General features: G+C 40.6%; 1 protein-coding gene across 3 annotated transcripts; it reads right to left on the reverse strand.

Annotated features, from left to right (window-relative positions):
• Positions 1–1,236: 1,236 nt before the first annotated feature.
• gprc5c (G protein-coupled receptor, class C, group 5, member C) lies at positions 1,237–17,487 on the reverse strand. 3 transcript variants are annotated; one of them, XM_045723438.2, is made up of 5 exons: positions 17,142–17,487; positions 11,047–12,127; positions 3,698–3,798; positions 3,361–3,492; positions 1,237–2,469 (listed from the first exon to the last, which is right to left on the reverse strand). In XM_045723438.2, exons 2-5 carry the CDS (start codon positions 12,110–12,112, stop codon positions 2,437–2,439), a joined length of 1,332 nt encoding a protein of 443 aa, XP_045579394.1. In that variant the 5' UTR covers positions 12,113–12,127; positions 17,142–17,487; the 3' UTR covers positions 1,237–2,436. The 3 variants fall into 3 exon arrangements, with proteins under 3 accessions (XP_045579394.1, XP_014068043.1, XP_014068049.1); XM_014212568.3 differs by having other exon boundaries at positions 3,361–3,498; positions 17,142–17,486; XM_014212574.3 differs by lacking the exon at positions 3,361–3,492.
• Positions 17,488–22,726: the final 5,239 nt, after the last annotated feature.

A 22,726-nucleotide genomic window follows, 5' to 3' on the forward strand; every position in this document is an offset into this window, starting at 1 on the left:
GGTAATTTATTATAGTATAAGGGTAATATTGACAGAATAAGATATTAGCGGAATTAGAGTTTTATTTATGACAGATTCTCTTCGGACTATATGTATTTCACCAGTGAATCTTTATTATTTGGGACATCAATGGCTGTTGATACAGAATGTGCAATCAATTAATTAATTGTGGTTTTTAAACTTCATATTAGATTTATATTTCAGGATTGCAATTACAGGTGTAGGCTCAAATCTGATTTGATAAAAAAGTAAGTACTGTAAATAGCTATGTTAAAAATATATTTCAAATCCATACAATAGTTCATACAAGTGCTTCCATACGTACAGTATGTAGTGAGGAGACATTCATTGGCATGGTATTTACATGAACTCATTCAACACCCTTTAGCTACAACTGAAATAGCTATGTGAACTTTATGAAAGTGATATCCACAAGCTAAGCACTAAACATTGACATTTTAGGTATTTTCTTAAAACTGCACTGTTGGGAATGGGCTCGTAAGTAAGCATTTCACTGTAAGGTGTTGTATTCTACACCGTGCGGCGCTCGTGACAAATAAAATTAGATTGGATTTTGATTTAATAATATCTGCCCTTACTTCATTTAAAGCAGGAAAGTGCACACTATTTGAAGGCTAAACCTATAACTAAGTGTATTCATATTAGGTAGGTATCCCAGTGACAGAAGAGTCCTTTCCCAAGATTCCATGGAACCATAGAGATGTTCCAGATATGGAATTTTCCACTCTTAATGAGTCCTCCACTGGGAACCCTGGGATGGCAGGTAAATCCCATGACACCGTCATACCTGTTGGCCCCTCGCTTGACTGATCCTGTCGTTGGCTGCACTTCGTGTGTGTGTGTGTGTGTGTGTGTGTGTGTGTGTGTGTGCGCGCGTGCGCTCGCACATGCGGCGAGCGAGCGTGCGTGCGTGAGAGTGTGTATGTTTACTATATAGCCACCTTTGTTGCCAAAATACCCCCCCCCCTCCATGCTAAGAGAAAGTCTGACTATTATTTTCCACCATTCCAGCATGCTCACAGTTCATCTGTCAAAGTACATCCAGCAGAGAGCTTAGCTCAGCTCACAGTGAGAGGAATGGTAACCTTTGCAAAATATATTGTTCTCTCCCTAAGCCATGGGTATACCGTCTGCTCTGTGGGTTGCTTTGACTGCAGGTTGCTTTGATCTATAGAGGGTTATGTCAAACACACACAGCAAATTGGCCAGTGTTGATTTTTCAGTGCAACATTTCTTGTGTTTATTCAGGAGATAAATTCACTCTGTAAGAGTGAAAGTAACACTCAGTTGAGTAAAACTGAGTGTTAGCGTTAATAAGCAGAGTTATTGTTTTACACTGTAGACAGTAAAACAGTCCCATCGAAAGCACGCTTATCATTATCATATTTCCCAGCATGCTCTACTGCAGGTTGATTTTTTTAGGATTGCTTTTAATGTCTGTGTTTTTACATGTACATTGATTGATTAATCTTAAACTACACAAAGATAAATAACATACATTTTTCTAAACTAATCCAATCACTTAGTCAAATTTATTGCACCTGTTACTAAAATTGTTGTTTCAGTTTAAATGGTTTAGGTAGTCTTATCAATTTTCAAAAGAAGAGGAACCCTGACAATCATTCTGAATACAGGTTGCAAGTGAATAACAATTTTAACTGTAGGATATCCCAACTTTGGTTGGATTTCAATAGGAATTACACATCACTTCGAGAGCCAGCACAATGTAATTTGCAGGCCTAATTTGGTGTGCAAACCATCACTTTCTTAACACCACTGTTTTAGGATGAAACTAGGTCATGATACATGGACTATCATAGAGTCATAGTTTTAGATACTCAGTAGGTAAAAGCCACAGGCCTTTTAAATGAAAGAATTCAGTAAGTATGTCTCTATCGATAACAAATACAGACATGGGTGGTAACTCTACAATTCACTTGAAAAGAAAAGGCACTCTGGGAAATAAGCAAATTAGTCAAGCGTTACGTTTTACTCTGTAGGTGTTGCGTATTACTCTACAGTAGAGCTATACAAACACCACAATCAAGTTCCTATGAACAGTTTACGAGTTGAAAGGGGAGCACTGCAACAGAGTTCAATCTTTAACAGTTTCAAAAGTGTTATATTAACACCAGTTCAGTGGGACTCATATGTTCACTGAAAATAGTGTACATTTAACATTTTCAGAGTTAAATGTACACCATTGATTTTGCTGTGCAGGACTGTCCATTTATAGATGGGCAAATTGTTTGTATCGATCACCCAAACGTCACCTCTGGAGTCTGATAGGCTGGTCGCTTTAGAGCCAGCTCATATTAAGAATCCAATGGACAACAGCAAATAGAGTCAACAGATTTGAATAAAATCGATGAACAAAAATGTCTTGAGGAGAGAGGTGTAACATAAAGTCTGTGTTCACCACTGGGATTTCTTGTGCAGTCCATTACCCTGAAAAAAATTGAAATTATATTGTTAAAAACTGTTTAGGGGCAATTCCATGGTAACGGAATTACGCTGGGACTCAGATTTTTCACTTTAAAATGTATGCCAAACAAAAAAACATTAATTTCAAAAGCTTAACAAACCATTCAACTCCATGCAGAAGGACTACCTTCAACAAAGAAGGGAAAAATCTGAGTCTCACCGTAATTCTGTTATTGTGGAATTGCACATGAGGCTAATGTCATAAATATGCATAGTGTAATGATAGTCCTAACGCAATGTGCATGTGAAAAAAGACTGAATTGATAAGAGGACTGTCCATAACACCAGAAAGAAGTAAGAAACCCACAGGACGAATGAAGTGAAAGATAAGACAGGCCCAAAATAGGAACATCACAATAAGAGAAAAATATGGAAAGAAAGAAACAAAAACAATATATTCCCTGGGAATGTAGAACTAAAAAACATCCAATGGGAATGTAGAACTAAAAACCATCCGATAGGAATGTAGAACTAAAAACCATCCGATAGGAATGTAGAACTAAACACCATCCAATAAGCGTGTACAAGAGCAGGAAGAGAATACACATGCTCGCCAAGGTGAAACATAGACAAAGAGAGAATTCATCAGGAGGAACCTGTAGGTAGAACAAGTTGCTATGGATACAGGTATACGGCAGAGTTGAGAGGATTGCTTGTGCTGTGTGCAGACAGAGGCTAGAGAAAGGTGAGGAGAATGTGTCCGAGTACAGCAGGTGTTCGTCCCAAATCGCACCCTATTCACTATTCAGTGCACTAATTTTGACCGGGCTCTAGTCAAAAGTAGTGTAATATAAAATGAATACTGTGCCATTTGGGACGCACTCCAGAGGACATGGGCTGTCTATCTCCACCTACACTGTGGCCCTGTTGTGTCTGCGTGTCTGCGGCCTCGTCGGTGCATACTGACAGGGTACTGCCCCCTCTGTGGGCCGGGGAGCTGTTGTTGATGGAGGCTCGGGGGATGCGAGACTCATAGGACATTTCCTGCTGCAGCTAGCGATACACATGGGCCATAACATGCACATCAGCATCCAGACAAAAGAGAAGTGAAGAATATTTAAACAAATGGATATTAATAAGGGTCCTCTTTCTTTTTAAGAGATAATTGAAAAACAAAACAACAACAATCTGAGGGTGTGTGCGTGCGTGTGTGCGTGCGCATATAGACAAACAACTGATGGCCAGTACTCACATTCCCCATTCCCTTGCTAATGATAGCAAGCTCTGTGGGCTGGTAGACAGAACTGCGGAGCTGACCACTGTAGCCGCTGTATGGGGACACAACCTTTGGATCTGAAAGGTACATAAAGAAAACAGACATCTGAATAATATACGTAGGGACAATGGATACTTTCTTTATATAAATACATATTCAACTTCTAATCTCAATCAATCCAACTTAGTCAGATGTTCAGCTCTCAAATGTTGTCCTCCTCTAGGTCAGAGGTATTCAACTCTTAACCTACAAGGGCCGTCGGCTGCTGATTTTTTTGTTCTACCTGATAATTAATTGTGCCAACCTGATCAGTTCCTGATTAGAGGGGCACAATGAAAAACTCAGTGGAACTAGCTTTGAGATCCAGAGTTGAGTTTGAGGGCTCTAGGTATTCAGTGTTCCCAAGCAACCAGTCATGGTTTTAACCACCATGACAAGATCATAAACCACTGATTTAGGCTATAAGGGTGGAATTCAGACCCAAGTTATGTGCGCGTCAATGGAACTTAATTCCCGTTTTATGCAATTTTCTCTCTGTGCCTATTCTGACAATTTAAGCATGGGGAAATTCATGTGCCAGCCATGTATTCGTTTAGGGTGGAGATCACATAAATGGAGGTGTGGCAGAGGTGTGACTACAGATGCACCATAATTAGACCTTGACTTAATTCCCTCATAATTCCACCACCCTTATGCACGAGGAAACCATGAATAAGGTCTAGCTAACCTTTCAGTTCCAAGTAGAAAAACAACTACTTTCATTTTCCCGATAGTATTAGCACCGTTCTCCCTGCACTGTAATTTATAAAGTGATGAGAACTATTGATAAGAGTTGGTAAATGAGTAATCTGTTTGGATAAGGGGATAAATATAAATACATTTGTAATTGTTTTTAGATCTATTTTACGCTATGATTGCTGGAGACAAATATAATCAGTCATATGGCGCTAAACTGAAAAGTACATCAACATGACAGGCATTTATGCCTCTTTGCCATAGGGAAGTATGAAATGCTGTGCTGTTATGCAGAATTTAAATTGTATGGCCTTATAACTTTCAGGGATGAAGTTGCACGGCATATCAAGATGCACGGCATATCCGAGCAGAATGACAGTTGTGCCAAATTTAACCTTTGTGCACTCTAGAAATTGTAATTATATTCCCCGACTTTTCCTGTTTCCTACAATTTCCTATTATGTTCATTGTTATAAGCCAATATCGGTAGCGACGGTAATTAATAACCACACATATTTAACTGCCAATTTAGTGTTAGTTCCTTTCAGTTGGTAGGCTTACCCTACATTTCATTACATTGTTTGATTTAGACCATTTTTATTTGTTTCCTCTGTAAACACTGTCACATCCATGTGGTTGTTGCTAGGAATAACGAATAATATTGAATTACAAGTTACAAGGGACATGTAGCCTATTTGAATCATTATGTAATGAAGACAAAATATGGCAGTTTAAACCTGAAGCCTGGAGCACGGTTCACGGCGACTGGACCATTGTCATCACAGTTCCATCATCAGTGAGGATTAAGGTAGATTTATATGACTCTTGTTCAACCACTATTGTACACTTTTCTCCCCTTCCAATATTTCATGGATTGAACTGAATATGGCAACTTTCAGGATGATCTGTTCTTTTTATGAAGTAGGTAGATTCATAAATACTCTCCTAAATCAGGGTTTCCCCAACATGGGGGGGGTCGCCTTATTTGAGAATAGGGTCACTGGAGAAACAGGTTTATACTCAGACTCAGATGCAGCTAAGCTATAAAGCTCAATTTATAAGATGTCAGTATCGCTATCATCCATGTATATCTGGAATATTTACAATGAAACAAATACTAAGGGTGCAGTTCAGTTTTCAGTGGGAAACTAAAGCTGTCGCGGTCATCAGGTTTATATTTGGACTCAGATGCAGCTGAGCGATCAAACTCAATCTGTAAGACGTTACTGTCAAAAATACTGTCAGACTGACTTGTTATACTGTAATTGTCATAGCCACAAATCAAAAAATAAACACTGACTGTTGATTACATTACCTTTTTTTACATGGTGGGGTCGCAATACTTTTCTGATATCAGAATATTTTTTTTTATCAACTAAAAGGAGATTAATATGCATATTTTGATGGCTTTCTTTATTGATCCCTGTTCTCTCAATATTTTCTAGTGAGTCTGTCGAGAAAATTAAAAGGTACACTGTATTTAAAGGGATAGCTTTAGATAAATGTACTGAAAACCCTACAGAATGAAAATTCCATGACTAAATCTGTTGGCCAACAAGTGGGAAGATTTTTGCCGGTTTAACTAAATTTATTCAGTGCGCATAAGGGAGCCACACACAAAGAGCTCATTACGCACTTGCATAAGGTAAGTCTGAATACCAAATACTGTGAAGTGCTTAAATCAAAACATGTAAAAAAATGTATAGATTTCCTAAGTCTGAATTGGCCCCTAACTCTATTATCTCCATTGTGCATTCAACTGTGCATCCTCTATAAACAATGGTAGTGCAAATCAGACCTGTGCAGGAAATAGTTATATTCTGTAGCTTGTTTGAAAATGCCAACTTTTGAAAAACCTCGAGGTAGTTGAATATAGAGAATCAACTATTGGCAACTATTTCCTTTGATATTCAAATACAGGTCTCAGAAAACCAAATAATACTTGAAAATATTTGAATATATGCAAGTTATTTGAAAACAACCAAAAATGATTAATTGGCTGCTAAATATTTGATGAAGAACCAAAAACTAGAACAGGTAGTTTAATTAGTCTAAATATATTATCATTAACACATGGTATTTATCAATCGAAATAATGGAAATAAATAATGGAAAGTAATACAAACTGATTTTGTTTTATTGGTTAACATTTATTTTTCAGGATTTCTTTACATCATGCATTACATTAATGTTTACATCATTGTCATAGCCTATGGTTCTTTAACAGTAATTTTAGATCTTGGTTAATCATTTAAGGTGTTGATTGCATGTGATGAACATCAGCGTATCAAATGTTTTGTCAATCATTGAGCAACAGTCAGGCCTGAACGTTCTTCCAGTGATGCTGAAACAAACATAATTTCCTTATTCTGTCCAATGCCATCAGTTATGTAGGTTCAGGTACATCCCTCATTCCCAAATTAATGGAAAAGATATGCACAGAATGAACCAGGGAATTACATAGCACTTATCTTTCCATTTAGCATTGAAGGAATATACATGGATCTATCTACCGTAATTTCCGGACTATTAAGCGCACCTGAATATAAGCCGCACCCACTGAATTTAAAAAATATATATTATTTTGAACATAAATAAGCCGCACATGTCTATAAGCCGCAGGTGCCTACCGGTACATTGAAACAAATAAACTTTACACAGGCTTTAACGAAACACGGCTAGTAACAAAAATAAATAGGCTTTAACGAAACACGGCTTGTAACAAAAATAAATAGGCTTTAACGAAACACAGCTTGTAACAAAAAATTTGCAGTAAGCTTTAGTTGTCTTTTTGCACTGAGTCAATTCCTCACGCTGCTGTTTCCAACGTCTTATCATCGACTCATTAAGACCAAGCTCCCGTGCAGCAGCTCTATTTCCTTTTCCAACAGCCAGATCAATCGCCTTTAACTTGAAAGCTGCATCATATGCATTTCTCTGTGTCTTTGCCATGATGAATGTGACAAAATGACTACCGTAATCAGAATGATGGGAAGTTTGAGAGCGCTCGAATTAATCTAAACAGTAAACAAAAAAGTTGTTTGACCTTAACCCGTTCGGCAATTTCATTGGTCTAATGAAAGATTCATGCCGGAAAAACACTGAGCACGTCACAGAATGTGTTTTTTTTGAGAAAAAAAAAATTGAAAGCGGGAAAAAGCCATATATTAGCTGCGTCATTGTTTAAGCCGCGAGGTTCAAAGCTGGGAAAAAAGTTGCGGCTTATAGTCCGGAATTTACGGTACACAACAAATGACCTGGGACATGGACTTATAAGACACATTTTTGTGTTAAAAAATATAATTAATAATAATAAATCAACACTGACAGGGTTGAATCAACACCGAAAGTGTGGAGTTTGTGGACCCATATAGACACCAGAAAAGTAATAAATTAACACACTGCTTAGTGTAAAGCCTTATTCAAATATTTGGCAGAGTGCCTTTCGAGAAAATCGTACTGTTACCGTCCATGACTGATTTGTTAGTGACAGAGACATGGTTGTTTTACTCATACAGTACATTTTAGGTCCTATGGACTTCACAATGTGAGATCCTAAGTGAGTATGTTATCATTAAAAAAACTTTATTGAACCCAATACCATACGTATTTCATCAGGCCTTTTGAGAGCCTACTTTCACCGTAATAAAGGGGTCTGAAACGCATACACATAACTTTGCCCATCATTATATTATATTTCCCAGCATGCTCTATTGCAGGTTGATATTTAGAATTGTTTGTTTCAATAGCTATGTTTTTGTATTCACATTGATTAATCTTATGCTACAGGAAGATACATAACATACATTTTTCTAAACAAATCCATTCAGTTAGATTTTTTGCAACCTTTACTGAAATGTTTGTTCCAGTTTAGTTGGCTTAGGTAGTCTCTACCCAATATTTCTAACCATGGTGCTCATTCTGAATGCAGGTTGTAGGTGAATAACAATTCTAACTGTTGGGTAGTTTATCTCCTGCTGGATTCCAGTAGAAATTAGACACTCCATTTGCAAGCCAGTATAATACTGTATGACTTGCAGTTAGGATTACAAACTCTGCGAAATTCCGAGATTTTCCACAAGTCTTCTTTGGAAGTTTTCTGGAAATGGAAGCAGGATATCCAAAATCCTTCAAACAGGATTTTGAGAGCCTACTCACATGCCAATTATGCACTCATAACTAAAGGTACAAAGGATAACTTTACTGGGTAGTGTTTGTACCACTTTAAGAACAAATCTAAAAATATATATATTAGAACGCTATACAACAGCCTGGAATTCATAGTTTACAGGCCATAAAGTGATGTGTAATTCCTATTGTAATCCAGCCAGTGTGGGGACATCCACCTATTGGATGTTTTATTACCAGCAACCTGTATTCAGAATGACTGCCAGAGTTGGGAAGACTAAACTATGAGACTACCTAAAGCATCTAAACTGGAACAACCATTTCAGTAATGGGTGCAATAAGTCCAAGTAACATATTGCATTAGTTTAGAAACTGTTTACAATATATATGAGTAGCAACAGATAAATTAATGAATGAATTAATATATGTACATGCACAAACATAGATATTGAAACAAACAATTCTAAAAATAAACCAGCAATAGAGCATGCTAGGAAATGTAATAATGATAGGTGTGGTTTTCGTTCAAAGTGATGTGTATGAGTTTCAGGCCACTGTATTTGGGTAAAACAAATAAGGCCTTATGAAATAAGCATGCTATTTCGTTAACATTTTAAACAAACATTTTTTATGATAGCTTAGGATCTGACTTGGTGAAGTCCATCAGACAGAAAATGGATGAATGCAACAACCATTTCTCTGTCCTTAACAAATACAGGGCACTTGGGGAAATATTTGAATAAGGCTTTACACTAAGTAGTGTGTTAATTTAACACTGTTCCGGTGTCTATACCGATCCACAGACTCAACACTTGATTTAACACTGCTTAGTGTAAAGCTTTAAAAATGATATATTTTTTAAGTAACACACAGTACAGTGTCACAACTCATTTATACTTATCTGTACACAATATCATTGGTTGATTGGTTTGACTTGATTATCTACACCTGGGGCCTGTTCAAGAGAATGTAAATGTTCAGATGTTCTAATTCAGAGGGGTTGGGTTAAATGCGGAAGACACATTTCAGTTGAATTCATTCTGTTGTGCAACTGACTAGGTATCTATGGAGACGGCACAGTAACGCAAACACAAGCATTGATATCGGGATTGAATCAGAGCTGAGGAGTGTGCTGTGTAAACATTTATGTATGCATGGGACACTGGTTAAGTCACTGTTCTATTCTAGACATGTACTAACGTGTGAGTAATTACAAACTCCCATTGAATCACCTGGTAGATCAGTGGTAATGGAACGTGTGTGTGGGAGAGGCGACTCGGTAGCTTAACTTTTAAATAAGTCCTCTGGCTAAACATAGACAGTGACTGACTATTTCATGTTTTCATAGCTCTCTCTCATCATGAAGGACATCATCCTTCGTTCTCAGTCTCTACCAGAAAAGGTTCATTTGTTTAAAAACAAACATTCCCCTTTACTATTTAATATAAACTCCAAATATGGAAGGGTTATTTTTCTCCCAACATTCTCCGTTCTCTTCTCATTATTAGTTTGATGGGCTAGGCCAAATGTTATTTTGTTTAATTTATTCAAACATGATATTCCAGTCAGTAAAAATGGTGTCCCTCTATCTTCTAATATTGTCTTGATAGGGTGCCAGCTGATCTCTCAGCAGACCAGGACATACAGTAAGCTAATCTCTCAGTCAGGACAGAGCTGCTAACTCATAAGGCGCCATCCGCCATCCACATTACCATGTGCTATTATCCCTCCCTCCCACTTTAACCTAAGCCATGGTATTCGTCCCAAAGGTCACCCTATTCCATATATAGTGCACTACGTTTGACCAAAGATCTATGTGCCCTGGTCAAAAGAAGTGTATGCACTACATAGGAAATAGGGTGCCATTTGGAATGGAATGCAACCCTTGTGGTGATGAGATGAGGCTAGGGCAGGCTGAGGGCAGGTAGAGCAGCATCAAAGAGATAGAGTGGGAGGAGGAGGGACACAGTGTCCTGTCTGGCCCGGCTGCATCCTACTAGATCAGATACGGGTCACCAACAGGATTAAAACCATATCAGCATATCAAATTCTGAAGAGTTTGGAGAACGTAAACTGGGTGTGAAATTCATTACCGTTTCGATGCCGTTCATTGTTACTTCTTCACTGATAGTGTGTGAAGATCGCTCCATGCAGACAACAATGTTCCCTTATTCATGTGCCTGACTGTACTGATGCAAGCTTCAGTGACCCTCTTAATGAACCTCCCCCTCTAATGTTTGCTAGGTGTGTTAGAATCATCCACTGTATGTGATGTGCCAGCAAGAGGACAAAACATCCTGTCGTCTAGTGAAGTGTACTAATTAGTGAAGCCAGGTAATTAGTGGGTCAACACGTGTCAGTGTGTGTTTGTGAATGCGTGTGCAGCTTACGTGTGTGTGTGTGTACGTGCACCGGTGTGTACGTGCACCTGTGTGTGCATGCATGAATGTATGTCTACATACCTGAGTTCTCATCCATAGAGAAAGCCTTGTTCTCCATAAACATATTCTGAGCTCCTTGATCCTTCAGGATGGTCTCGTAGCCCACCCCTCTACTGGGGTACAGGTCCTCTCCAAACCCCGGCGCCCCCCCATCCTCCTGAGTCAGAGTGCAGATTTCTGGGATGGTGTAGAGGACCAGGAACACCCAGGCATTGCTGACCAGGGCGATGGCCAGGGTAGGGTCATCCCAGCTGGGTCCACCAGTCATCAGGTTCCCCCAGATGTACATGGTGATCCAGGCCACCCAGATGAACACAGAGAGGAGACCCGTGATGAGGAGAAAGGCTCCCTCCTGGCGTCTCTGCTTGTGTTTCCCGCACAGGGAGGGTAAGGATGCCACTACGACAGCTAGGAGAAGATTCAGTACGTAGATCAGCGCCATTACGAAGTCCTGGTTGGCGATGTTACAGGGCACGTTGGCTGCCGTGCCTAATGCTGTCCCTGTAACATTGAGCGGTGACAGTGGGTAGCGAACAATGGTAATGATCAGCCACTCTGTGTTGATGACCACCTCCACCAGCCAGAGCCCCAGGGCTCCCAGACACAGAACCCAGGCCCGGGGCCCCTGATCCCCCCTGCGGGCCAGGAGGTTCAGCCTCACACACTGCATGAGAAGACACGCGAAGCACCCGGCGAACAGCACCCCGAAGAGGAAGCGCCGCGAGGCACAGGTGGCGAAGTCCTTCCCTACGATGAAGGAGAAAGTGAGGCAGAAGAGGCCCAGGGTACAGATCAGGAAGCAGGCATGGAGCCCCACGGATCTCCTCTTGTTCTTGTCTGTGATGAAGGGTAGGCTGGCCAGGAGGACGATGAGGAGGATGATGGAACCCACCACGCCGGCCGCCGCGAATGACTCCAGTACGATGCCCCATACGGCACTGAGGTCACACAGGCTATAGTACAGGGAGCCTACATTGGAGCCACACCCCCCTGGGGTCACGCTGGCGGCCATAGAGAAGGGGAGAGACCAGAAAGTGACAGCGATCGGGAGCAGAAGGAGATGAAGCCTCTCGTGTGTCCGATCCATGGAATTCAGAAGAACCTGTTCACACAGAAAGAGAAGAGGGAGAGTCTGAGTGTGTTGGCATCCGAGAAGGTTATTTAAGAGGATGAGAAGTGAGAAACTAGTGACTTTGTCATCCCTTCAAAAGAGTCACTCTCAATACACCCAACCAGCTAAATCTGAGTCAGGAGCAAACAAATAAAATCATACTGTAATCAGGATTTAATGGTGTCTAGCCCCATCACACAAGCAACTGATGGAGAGATTCTGTTTCTGTTCAAAATGGCTAGATTTCAATGTTTTCTGAGAAATCCTCAGGAGGTAAGAATAACCCAGCAACACAAAAACACAAGTGGAGGTATTGCTGAAGCTGGCATTGATCCCTTCTAAGAATCATTGAGTGACTTGCAGGATAAATTAGGGTTAAGTGCCTTGCTCAAGGGCACATAAACATATTTTTCACCTCGGAGAAACCAGTGAACTTTTGCTTAATGGCCCAACACTCTTAACCACTAGGCTACCTGCCGCACCAGTGATAACACTTAGGAATGTCAGTTGAGACACTCTTGTTGAGTCACACTCATTGGATAGCATAGTACATGAAACACACTCACAGCACATATTGTATGTGCTGCTCTAACTTTAAGTTGAACTTGAGATGAGGTGCCATGAGCCTTTCGAGGTTTTCTATTTTTATACCAAGACTTCTCCTCGTGAAGAGTTTGTCAAACCCATCTAAAAAACTGCCAAATTGTTTTATTAAGCATCCCTACAGTAGTCCCAGACGTCTTTTAGTGCTGTGCCATGCCGTTTGTCTCTGTCCCTGTCAGATTACATAATGCTGAGTTGACGTCAGCCCATAACCAAATAGATGAAGTTGTTGTGGTGTTTAGTTTCCTGCCATGGAGCCACTGCTTAGCCATAAGATAAATACTTTCCAGGTGCATTAATTCAATAACCCTCATCTAATAACCTTTTCTGGCCGCAATTCTGCCAATAATCTAACAAAGCTGATGTTGGGGACTAGGGAGTAAGTAGCACAACATCCGTCAATTGTTTGTGGAGGGAAGTGAAAGACAATTGTTTTGGACCTCTTGATCTCACACATACAAACACGTGCACAGGCTAGTGCCACACACACTCACTCACACACGCACTCTCACTCACACACACACTCACTCTCTCTCACACACACATACACACTCACACTCTCTCACACACACACACACACACTCACACTCACGCCCACTCTCACACTTAACTCACACTCACACTCTCACTCTCACGCTCACACACACTCACATGCACTCTCACCCGCACACTCTCACTCTGTCTCACTCATACTCACACTTTCTCACACACAAATTCACACAAACTCGCACTCTCACTCTCAGTTTCACTCTCACTCACACTCTCACTCTCACACCCACACAAACATGGTCTCTGTTCCCAACCTTAAAACCAAGAAAAAGTATGGATATGTTAACCACTCTTCTTCTGTCATTAACTCTTTCAATCACCAACTAAGGTCATTCAACCTTAAACTGAATACCATGAAGAACGTTTATTTTTTATTATTTTTTTTGCCATGTATCAGTTTCTGTATACCTGTATATAGCTCCACAGTGATCTGGTACTCCCTCTATATAGCTCCACAGTGATCTGGTACTGGTACTCCCTCTATATAGCTCCACAGTGATCTGGTACTGGTACTCCCTCTATATAGCTCCACAGTGATCTGGTACTGGTACTCCCTCTATATAGCTCCACAGTGATCTGGTACTGGTACTCCCTCTATATAGCTCCACATTGATCTGGTACTGGTACTCCCTCTATATAGCTCCACAGTGATCTGGTACTGGTACTCCCTCTATATAGCTCCACAGTGATCTGGTACTGGTACTCCCTCTATATAGCTCCACATTGATCTGGTACTGGTACTCCCTCTATATAGCTCCACATTGATCTGGTACTCCCTCTATATAGCTCCACATTGATCTGGTACTGGTACTCCCTCTATATAGCTCCACATTGATCTGGTACTGGTACTCCCTCTATATAGCTCCACATTGATCTGGTACTCCCTCTATATAGCTCCACATTGATCTGGTACTGGTACTCCCTCTATATAGCTCCACATTGATCTGGTACTGGTACTCCCTGTATATAGCTCCACATTGATCTGGTACTGGTACTCCCTGTATATAGCTCCACATTGATCTGGTACTGGTACTCCCTGTATATAGCTCCACATAGATCTGGTACTGGTACTCCCTGTATATAGCTCCACATTGATCTGGTACTGGTACTCCCTCTATATAGCTCCACATTGATCTGGTACTGGTACTCCCTCTATATAGCCCCACATTGATCTGGTACTGGTACTCCCTCTATATAGCTCCACATTGATCTGGTACTGGTACTCCCTCTATATAGCTCCACATTGATCTGGTACTGGTACTCCCTCTATATAGCTCCACATTGATCTGGTACTGGTACTCCCTCTATATAGCTCCACATTGATCTGGTACTGGTACTCCCTCTATATAGCTCCACATTGATCTGGTACTGGTACTCCCTCTATATAGCTCCACATTGATCTGGTACTGGTACTCCCTCTATATAGCTCCACATTGATCTGATACTGGTACTCCCTGTATATAGCTCCACAGTGATCTGGTACTCCCTGTATATAGCTCCACATTGATATGGTACTGGTACTCCCTCTATATAGCTCCACATTGATCTGGTACTGGTACTCCCTCTATATAGCTCCACATTGATCTGGTACTGGTACTCCCTGTATATAGCTCCACAGTGATCTGGTACTGGTACTCCCTGTATATAGCTCCACATTGATCTGGTACTGGTACTCCCTCTATATAGCTCCACATTGATCTGGTACTGGTACTCCCTCTATATAGCTCCACATTGATCTGGTACTGGAACTCCCTTTTGGCCTTTCTAGGGAGATTTCCTAGCCACCGTGATTCTACACCTGCATTGCTTGCTGTTTGGGGTTTTAGGCTGGGTTTCTGTACAGCACTTTGATATATCAGCTGATGTAAGAAGGGCTATATAAATAAATTTGATTTGATATATAGCTCCACATTGATCTGGTACTGGTACTCCCTGTATATAGCTCCACATTGATCTGGTACTGGTACTCCCTCTATATAGCTCCACATTGATCTGGTACTGGTACTCCCTGTATATAGCTCCACATTGATCTGATACTGGTACTCCCTGTATATAGCTCCACAGTGATCTGGTACTCCCTGTATATAGCTCCACAGTGATCTGGTACTGGTACTCCCTGTATATAGCTCCACAGTGATCTGGTACTGGTACTCCCTGTATATAGCTCCACATTGATCTGGTACTGGTACTCCCTGTATATAGCTCCACATTGATCTGGTACTGGTACTCCCTGTATATAGCTCCACATTGATCTGGTACTGGTACTCCCTGTATATAGCTCCACATTGATCTGGTACTGGTACTCCCTCTATATAGCTCCACATTGATCTGGTACTGGTACTCCCTCTATATAGCTCCACATTGATCTGGTACTGGTACTCCCTCTATATAGCTCCACATTGATCTGGTACTGGTACTCCCTCTATATAGCTCCACATTGATCTGGTACTGGTACTCCCTCTATATAGCTCCACATTGATCTGGTACTGGTACTCCCTGTATATAGCTCCACATTGATCTGGTACTGGTACTCCCTCTATATAGCTCCACATTGATCTGGTACTGGTACTCCCTCTATATAGCTCCACATTGATCTGGTACTGGTACTCCCTGTATATAGCTCCACAGTGATCTGGTACTGGTACTCCCTGTATATAGCTCCACATTGATCTGGTACTGGTACTCCCTGTATATAGCTCCACATTGATCTGGTACTGGTACTCCCTGTATATAGCTCCATTCTTTTATTTTATTTGTATTATTAAACTCTGCCTTGTTGGGAAGGGCTCATCAGCAAACATTTCACCGTAAAGTCTACACCAGTTGTATTCGGCCCGTGTGACCAATACAATTTAATTTGATTTGAAATGTCATTTTTCCTTTTACCGGTATTATTCTCAATCCATCACCAATACGAATCTCAAAACCTCGCTAAAGACTTGACAGGCAGCAGCTCTGACAAATCACTCCAGAATATCACTCTTTCAAACCAATGAAATTACAGAGAAGGCAGGAATATAATGTTGCAGAAAAAAGGGCTCACCTGCTCAGGTGTGTGCTGTGCATGCAACAAAAGTGACAGTCAGTGCTGTCTTCATCTGAAAATGTATCGATTAATATGTAAGTGTATATAAGCAGTGGTTCCTGGGGAACCAAAGGGTGCATATTTTTGTTTCTACCCACATGTACATACTGTATTACCTCAATTACCTAGCACACCTGCACATTGACTTGGTACTGGTATTTCTTGTATATAGCCTCACTATTGTTTTTATTGTTTTACTATTCCCTTTAATTTAATTGAGCAAATATTTGTCTTACATTTTAACTCTGCACTGTTGGGAATGGGCTCGTAAGTAAGCGTTTCACTGTAAAGTCTACACCTGTTGTATTCGGCACGTGATCAATACACATTTGATTTGATTTCACGGGTATGCTCGTCATCAGGCTTTGATGATTTGAATCAGGTGTGGTAGTTGTTTTGTAAAAATGTATACCCTCGGGATTAAGAAACACTGGGCTATATAGTGTTAATATTCCATATTTTGGACATCTATTAAAAATATGAATTTAACCTTTATATAACATGACATACATAACGTTTGCATGTGCTTCACCAAAGTTCGAATTGCAAAATCTCTTCACAACAGATACATGAAGCTCAACTATAGGCTTTTAACGAACTATTAAATATTTTTTGGAACAATTTACAGAAGCCCACGAAAGTTGTATAGTCTACTGGCTTTTGAGTGTCACTATTAGACCGTGCGTATTGTTTGTGTTACTAAACACTTAACACTTAACTGGAACCTCCATCGCTTCACAAATGAAATTAATCTGTTGAGGACCTTACCTTCAGATGTCTGACTGCTGTAAATCTTTGTTGTTCTTGGTGGTCCGTGATATTGTCGCTACTCGCAATTCACCTGTTCCAACCCACACTGAAAAAAAACCCGCGCTCTACATTGTCCACATGTAGCCTACATCCAGTGGGCTAAAAGTTGATAGCTCTTTGAAAATGTTGCCTATATTCCGTTTCTAGTGGTTTTCAATTACACTGCAATCTCTGCTTTTAGTCAATTCTGAAATATTGAAGTTGGGGTTGGATCTCACAATACTAGGCTTCTAGAGCTGTTCATGCACAATAAATACTAGGCTTCTAGAGCTGTTCATGCGGAGCGATTGGTCCCTGGATAGCCACTGCCTTCTCTCTCTCTCTCTCTCTCTCTCACACAAACAAACACCATTTTGATTAATACTAACAGGGTCGAGTGTTACTGTAAATAAAATAATACATGGAACTTTTTGTCTTGTTAACTCTACGAAGATAACAAATACAATGCATTACTTCGAAAGGAAGGGGAATGTGTGAACAACTTTCTAATTGACAATTTACAAAGGTGTCTGATTCGAATAAGTAAGCTTGCACCTAAATTACTGCACTGCCAGGAAAAGTATTTGCAAAGTCTATTTTCAAGGTCTTTGCGCCAGTCGTGAGTTCCATGTCCAAGTTGCTGCATTTGACCGTGGTGACCTCGAAGGTATTCAAAGTGTCTTTTCCCCGCTCCATGGATTGAACATTTATATGCAATTGGGTCATCAAGACTAGATGTAGACCATTGTAAATAAATTAGGCTATCTATTCATGCCTCTCCTCAAAACATTTATAGCCTATGATGAAATAGAGACTCCCAATGTGTCAATAGCCTAGTTTTGCATCTGCACACACAGATTATCTTTCTTAATGAGATCTAAAAATGTAGGTATGAGGAGACACCTGGTGGTAGGGCAGTGTTTACTGGGCAGTGGTTACTAGACTAGTAGGCCTAGTCCAACTGTTGATCATTTTGACGTCAAAGCCACAAGGTGGCGGCACACTCCATGAACTAGAATATGTCACAAATGGCTATTTGAAATGCAGCCCCTTTGCTTTTGATTGTGATAATACCATTGTTTTCGTCTTCCTTCTAAACAGTCAATTATCAACTTTATTATTGCCGTTAGATTGTGAGAAAAACACTTCCACCCTCCTGTGTAAAAAAAGCATGTTTGTTAGACAGTGTTGTCGCCTGGTTGATACCTTCTCTCTGATCTCTGTAAGCTGCGCACCCGTTCCCGCCACACCACCATGACACAATCAACGTGGCCTCTAAAAGGACAAATAGAAGAATAGCTGATTGCCTCTGGTTTCTTTCCTCCGGTGGTTGTTGCTGTTGTTGCCCATGTGACAAGGTAACTTCATCCAAAAATACATCACCTGGCTTTCCATGATGTGTGTTGTGGTACAGACACAGCTATATGAATGTGACATATAGAGACACTATTGGAATAGGCCAGTATGTAGTGGCTATCCATAATGTGTGTTGTGGTGCAGACACAGCTAAATGAATGTGACATATGTACAGAGACACAATTGTGTTTTACTTCTGTGCCTGGGAATAGCCTTTAAAGAACAGCCTTCTTTAAAATCATATCCCCATTTAATTCACACTGTGGGCCAGGGTTGGCCCTTGCCTTTTGGGGCCCCCCACCTTGCGGGCAAACATTTAATTGGCCTGAGTTCATTTCCGAAAATTCTACACATTTTGCCATTAGGCAAAGAGAAAATATTGCAGTTTTAAAGCAAGGTTGCTAGAATTATATATATTTTTGCTATGGGGCGTCGGATAAAGCGGACCAAGACGCAGCAGGGAAATGTGCACTCATCTTTTTTTATTTAGTTGGCAAAGAAAGTGAACCAAAAATAAACACGTACACAAAAAGAAACAACGACGAATAACAGTCCTGTAAGGCTTGAAGCTATACACAGAAACAATCTCCCACAAAACACAAACCTATATATAGGACTCTCAATCAGACGCAACTAAAAACACCTGCCTCCAATTGAGAGTCCAACACCCAATTACCTAGACATAGAAATACTAAACTAGAGAGAACATAGAAATACAAAAAACATAGAACATAACCCAAAACCCGGAAATAATAAATCAAACACCCTTCTAAACAAACCACCACCCCGAACCACATAAAACAAATACCCCCTGCCACGTCCTGACCCAACTACAATACAAATAACCCCTATTACTGGTCAGGACATGACAGTACCCCCCCCCCCCCCCCCCCCAAAGGTGCAGACCCCGGATGCACCACACATAAATAAACAAATACCCCCAAAACAAAAAAAATCCCCCTAAACTAAAGGGAGGGAAGGGGGGGGGTGGCTGCCGTCGTGCTTCTCCCTCAGGACGTACAAAGCCTCGTACCGACGCCTCTCCGCCTTGGCTGCCTCTATTTCCTCCCGTGGGCGACGGTATTCCCCAGCCTGATGCCAAGGTCCAGCCCCGTCCAAAATTTCCTCCCATGTCCAATTCCCCTGATAGTCCATATAATTGTTCCCTTGCTCCTTACCCTGCTGCTTGGTCCTTGGTTGGTGGGAGATTCTGTAACGGTTGTCGTCGGATAAAGCGGACCAAGACGCAGCGGGGAAATGTGCACTCATCTTCTTTTTTATTTAGTTGGCAAAGAAGGTGAACCAAAAATAAACACGTACACAAAAAGAAACACCGACGAATAACAGTCCTGTAAGGCTTGAAGCTATACACAGAAACAATCTCCCACAAAACACAAACAAAACACATACCTATATATAGGACTCTCAATCAGAGGCAACTAAAAACACCTGCCTCCAATTGAGAGTCCAACACCCAATTACCTAGACATATAAATACAAAACCCAAAACCTGGAAATAATAAATCAAACACCCTTCTAAACAAACCACCACCCCGAACCACATAAAACAAATACCCCCTGCCACGTCCTGACCAAACTACAATACAAATAACCCCTATTACTGGTCAGGACGTGACGGAAGTTTCAACTATTTTATACCACATTTCATGTGTGGGTTGAGTGATTGTCAGTGACTGATAAAACAAGCGATAACCTGCTATTGCACAATTACATTTTGAATTACACCTTGGGTATTCTACTATTCTAACACTCAAGCTAAGGAGTCCATTGATCCGGCCCCTAAGTGACCGCTTATGTCGTTTATGCCTAGGGCTGGCCCTGCTGTAGGCTATTTTCTCCAGAGGTATCTCTCTCCACAGAATCCTCACTGTGTGAACATAGAATCTCTGGAGGTTTATAGGTTGTTATCAATAAGTGTCATAGTAAGGTGCAGAACGTTCAATTCACCTAGGGGGCAGGGAGACTCCCAGCTCCGCCATTGACAACTGAATGTTGCTTTCAAGGGATTGTCAAATACATTTTACAACTATTTTGTTGTAATACGATTACCTCTTGAAGAGCAGTTAGATTCTTCCGATTACTCTATGCAAAGGACAACCATCTCTGCAGCACTCCACCAATCAGGCCTTTATGCTAGAGTGGTCAGACGGAAGCCCCTCCTCAGTAAAAGGCACATGACAGCCTGCTTGGAGTTTGCCAAAAGCCACCTAAAGGACTCTTAGACCATGAGAAACAAGGTTCTCTGGGCTGATAAAACCAAGATTGAACTCTTTGGTCTGCATGCCAAGCGTCACGTCTGGAGGAAACCAGGCACCATACCTACGGTGAAGCATGGTGGTGGCAGCATCATGCTGTGGGGATGTTTTTCAGTGGCAGTGACTGGGTGACTAGTCGGGCTCAAGGGACAGATGAACGGAACAAAGTACTGAGAGATCCTTGATGAAAACCTGCTCCAGAGTGTTCAGGACCTCAGACTGGGGTGAAGGTTTACCTTCCAACAGGACAAGGACGTTAAACACACAGCCAAGACAGTGCAGGAGTGACTTCGGGACAAATCTCTGGATGTCCTTGAGTGGCCCAGCCAGAGCCCGGACTTGAACCCTATAAAACATTTTTGGAGAGACCTGAAAAAATTGTGCAGCAACGCTCCTCATCCAACCTGACAGAGATTGAGAATGGAAGAAACTGCCCAAACACAGTACAGATGTGACAAGCTTGTAGCGTCATACCCAAAAAGACTTGAGGCTGTAATCGCTGCCAAAGGTGCTTCAATAAAGTACTGAGTAAAGGGTCTGACTACTTAAATGTGATATTTCAGTTTCTAGAATAAGGCTGTAACGTAACAAAATGTAGAAAAAGTCAACTGGTCTGAATACTTTCCAAATACATTGTAGCTAGCTAGCTAGCTGAACAAACAACTTGTGTAATTTATCTTGACCCAACAAATCTCTGTAGCTCAAACATTGTGTATTTGAGCTACAGACTTCAGGGTAGTACCAATGGATTTGTCTATTACCGCTAGTCTGTGTGATTAACGGGGACTACGCTAGTAGCCGGGTCTTTTTACAATTAATGGGGGCTACGCTAGTAGCTGAGCCGGGTCTTTTTACAAAAACGTCTCTAGAGTCAGAATGGTTTGAGCTGCAAACGATTCAAATCTATCTATGAAAAGCTGAGACTCTCATGAACATACACGTTTTGCTCTATGATGCTTCGATAGAATGTTAAGGGTTCTTCTACATAGAAGATCATAGGAAATCCCAGGACATAGTGTCTATAATACGTTCACATAGCTGTCACAAACTCCATACAGTTGTCACTGACTATTTGGATATTCATTTCCTTGTGAGCAAACCATTTCTGTACTTGCAGCATTAATATAATAACCTTTTTATCAGGTTTTTGCTTTGGCTGACCTTTTTTTATTGACTTTTGTCATCAAAACTCATGAATGCAACTGTTTTTGTTTTTGTAAAGTAATAAAGCAGTTGAAATATTTTGGTTAGATGATCCTAAAACTGACTGTAACTATATACGGAGGAAAATTATGAAGTATGAAAAGGCTTGTTCATTCACATGTCAGGAATTCACTATGATATCATAATATTTGTATATGTTTTTTTTATTATGTATTAGATCATACGGGTTGAAAAGTGTCTGAGTGTTGGAGTGTGCCCCTGGCTATCTGTAAAGTCAAAAAAACATGAAAATGGTGCCATCTGGTTTGCTTAATGTGAGCAATTTTAAATGATTCATACTTTTACTTTTGATACTTAAGTATATTTTTGCAATTACATTTACTTTTGATACTTAAGTTTAACACCAAATACATTAAGACTTTTACTCAAGTAGTATTTTACCACTGCACCTCACACACATATGGTTATTGGCACAAATTGAAGAAGACACCTGTACCATGTCAAATATTGAGTTTATTACACTTTGTATGCAACGCATAACATTAAAGCATAAAACACAATTTTTTGTTTTATGAGGTTTACTGTACATGACAAGTCACATTGGTCAATATATTGACCAACAGTACACTGTTGGTCAATATTCTCCATCGGTGACTCCGTATCATCTTGTCAACATGTGCAAAAAAGCAGATATCTCATACAATCTGTCTGTACACAGTATATTTTATACCAATCTGTCTGTATACTGTATATCTCATACAATCTGTC

Source organism: Salmo salar, chromosome 01 (genome assembly GCF_965601325.2).
Source record: "Salmo salar chromosome 01, fSalSal1, whole genome shotgun sequence".
Lineage (NCBI taxonomy): Eukaryota > Metazoa > Chordata > Actinopteri > Salmoniformes > Salmonidae > Salmo > Salmo salar.

What these genes read in the sequence shown, in the direction of transcription:
- gprc5c (XM_014212568.3), bottom strand. Translation starts at nt 12,112, where the DNA reads ATGGATCGGACACACGAGAGGCTTCATCTCCTTCTGCTCCCGATCGCT. An exon ending in CTCTATGGATGAGAACTCAG is followed by an intron (nt 3,799 to 11,046) that starts GTATGTAGACAT and finishes TGTACCTTTCAG; the next exon opens with ATCCAAAGGTTGTGTCCCCA. An exon ending in TTAGCAAGGGAATGGGGAAT is followed by an intron (nt 3,499 to 3,697) that starts GTGAGTACTGGC and finishes GTGTATCGCTAG; the next exon opens with CTGCAGCAGGAAATGTCCTA.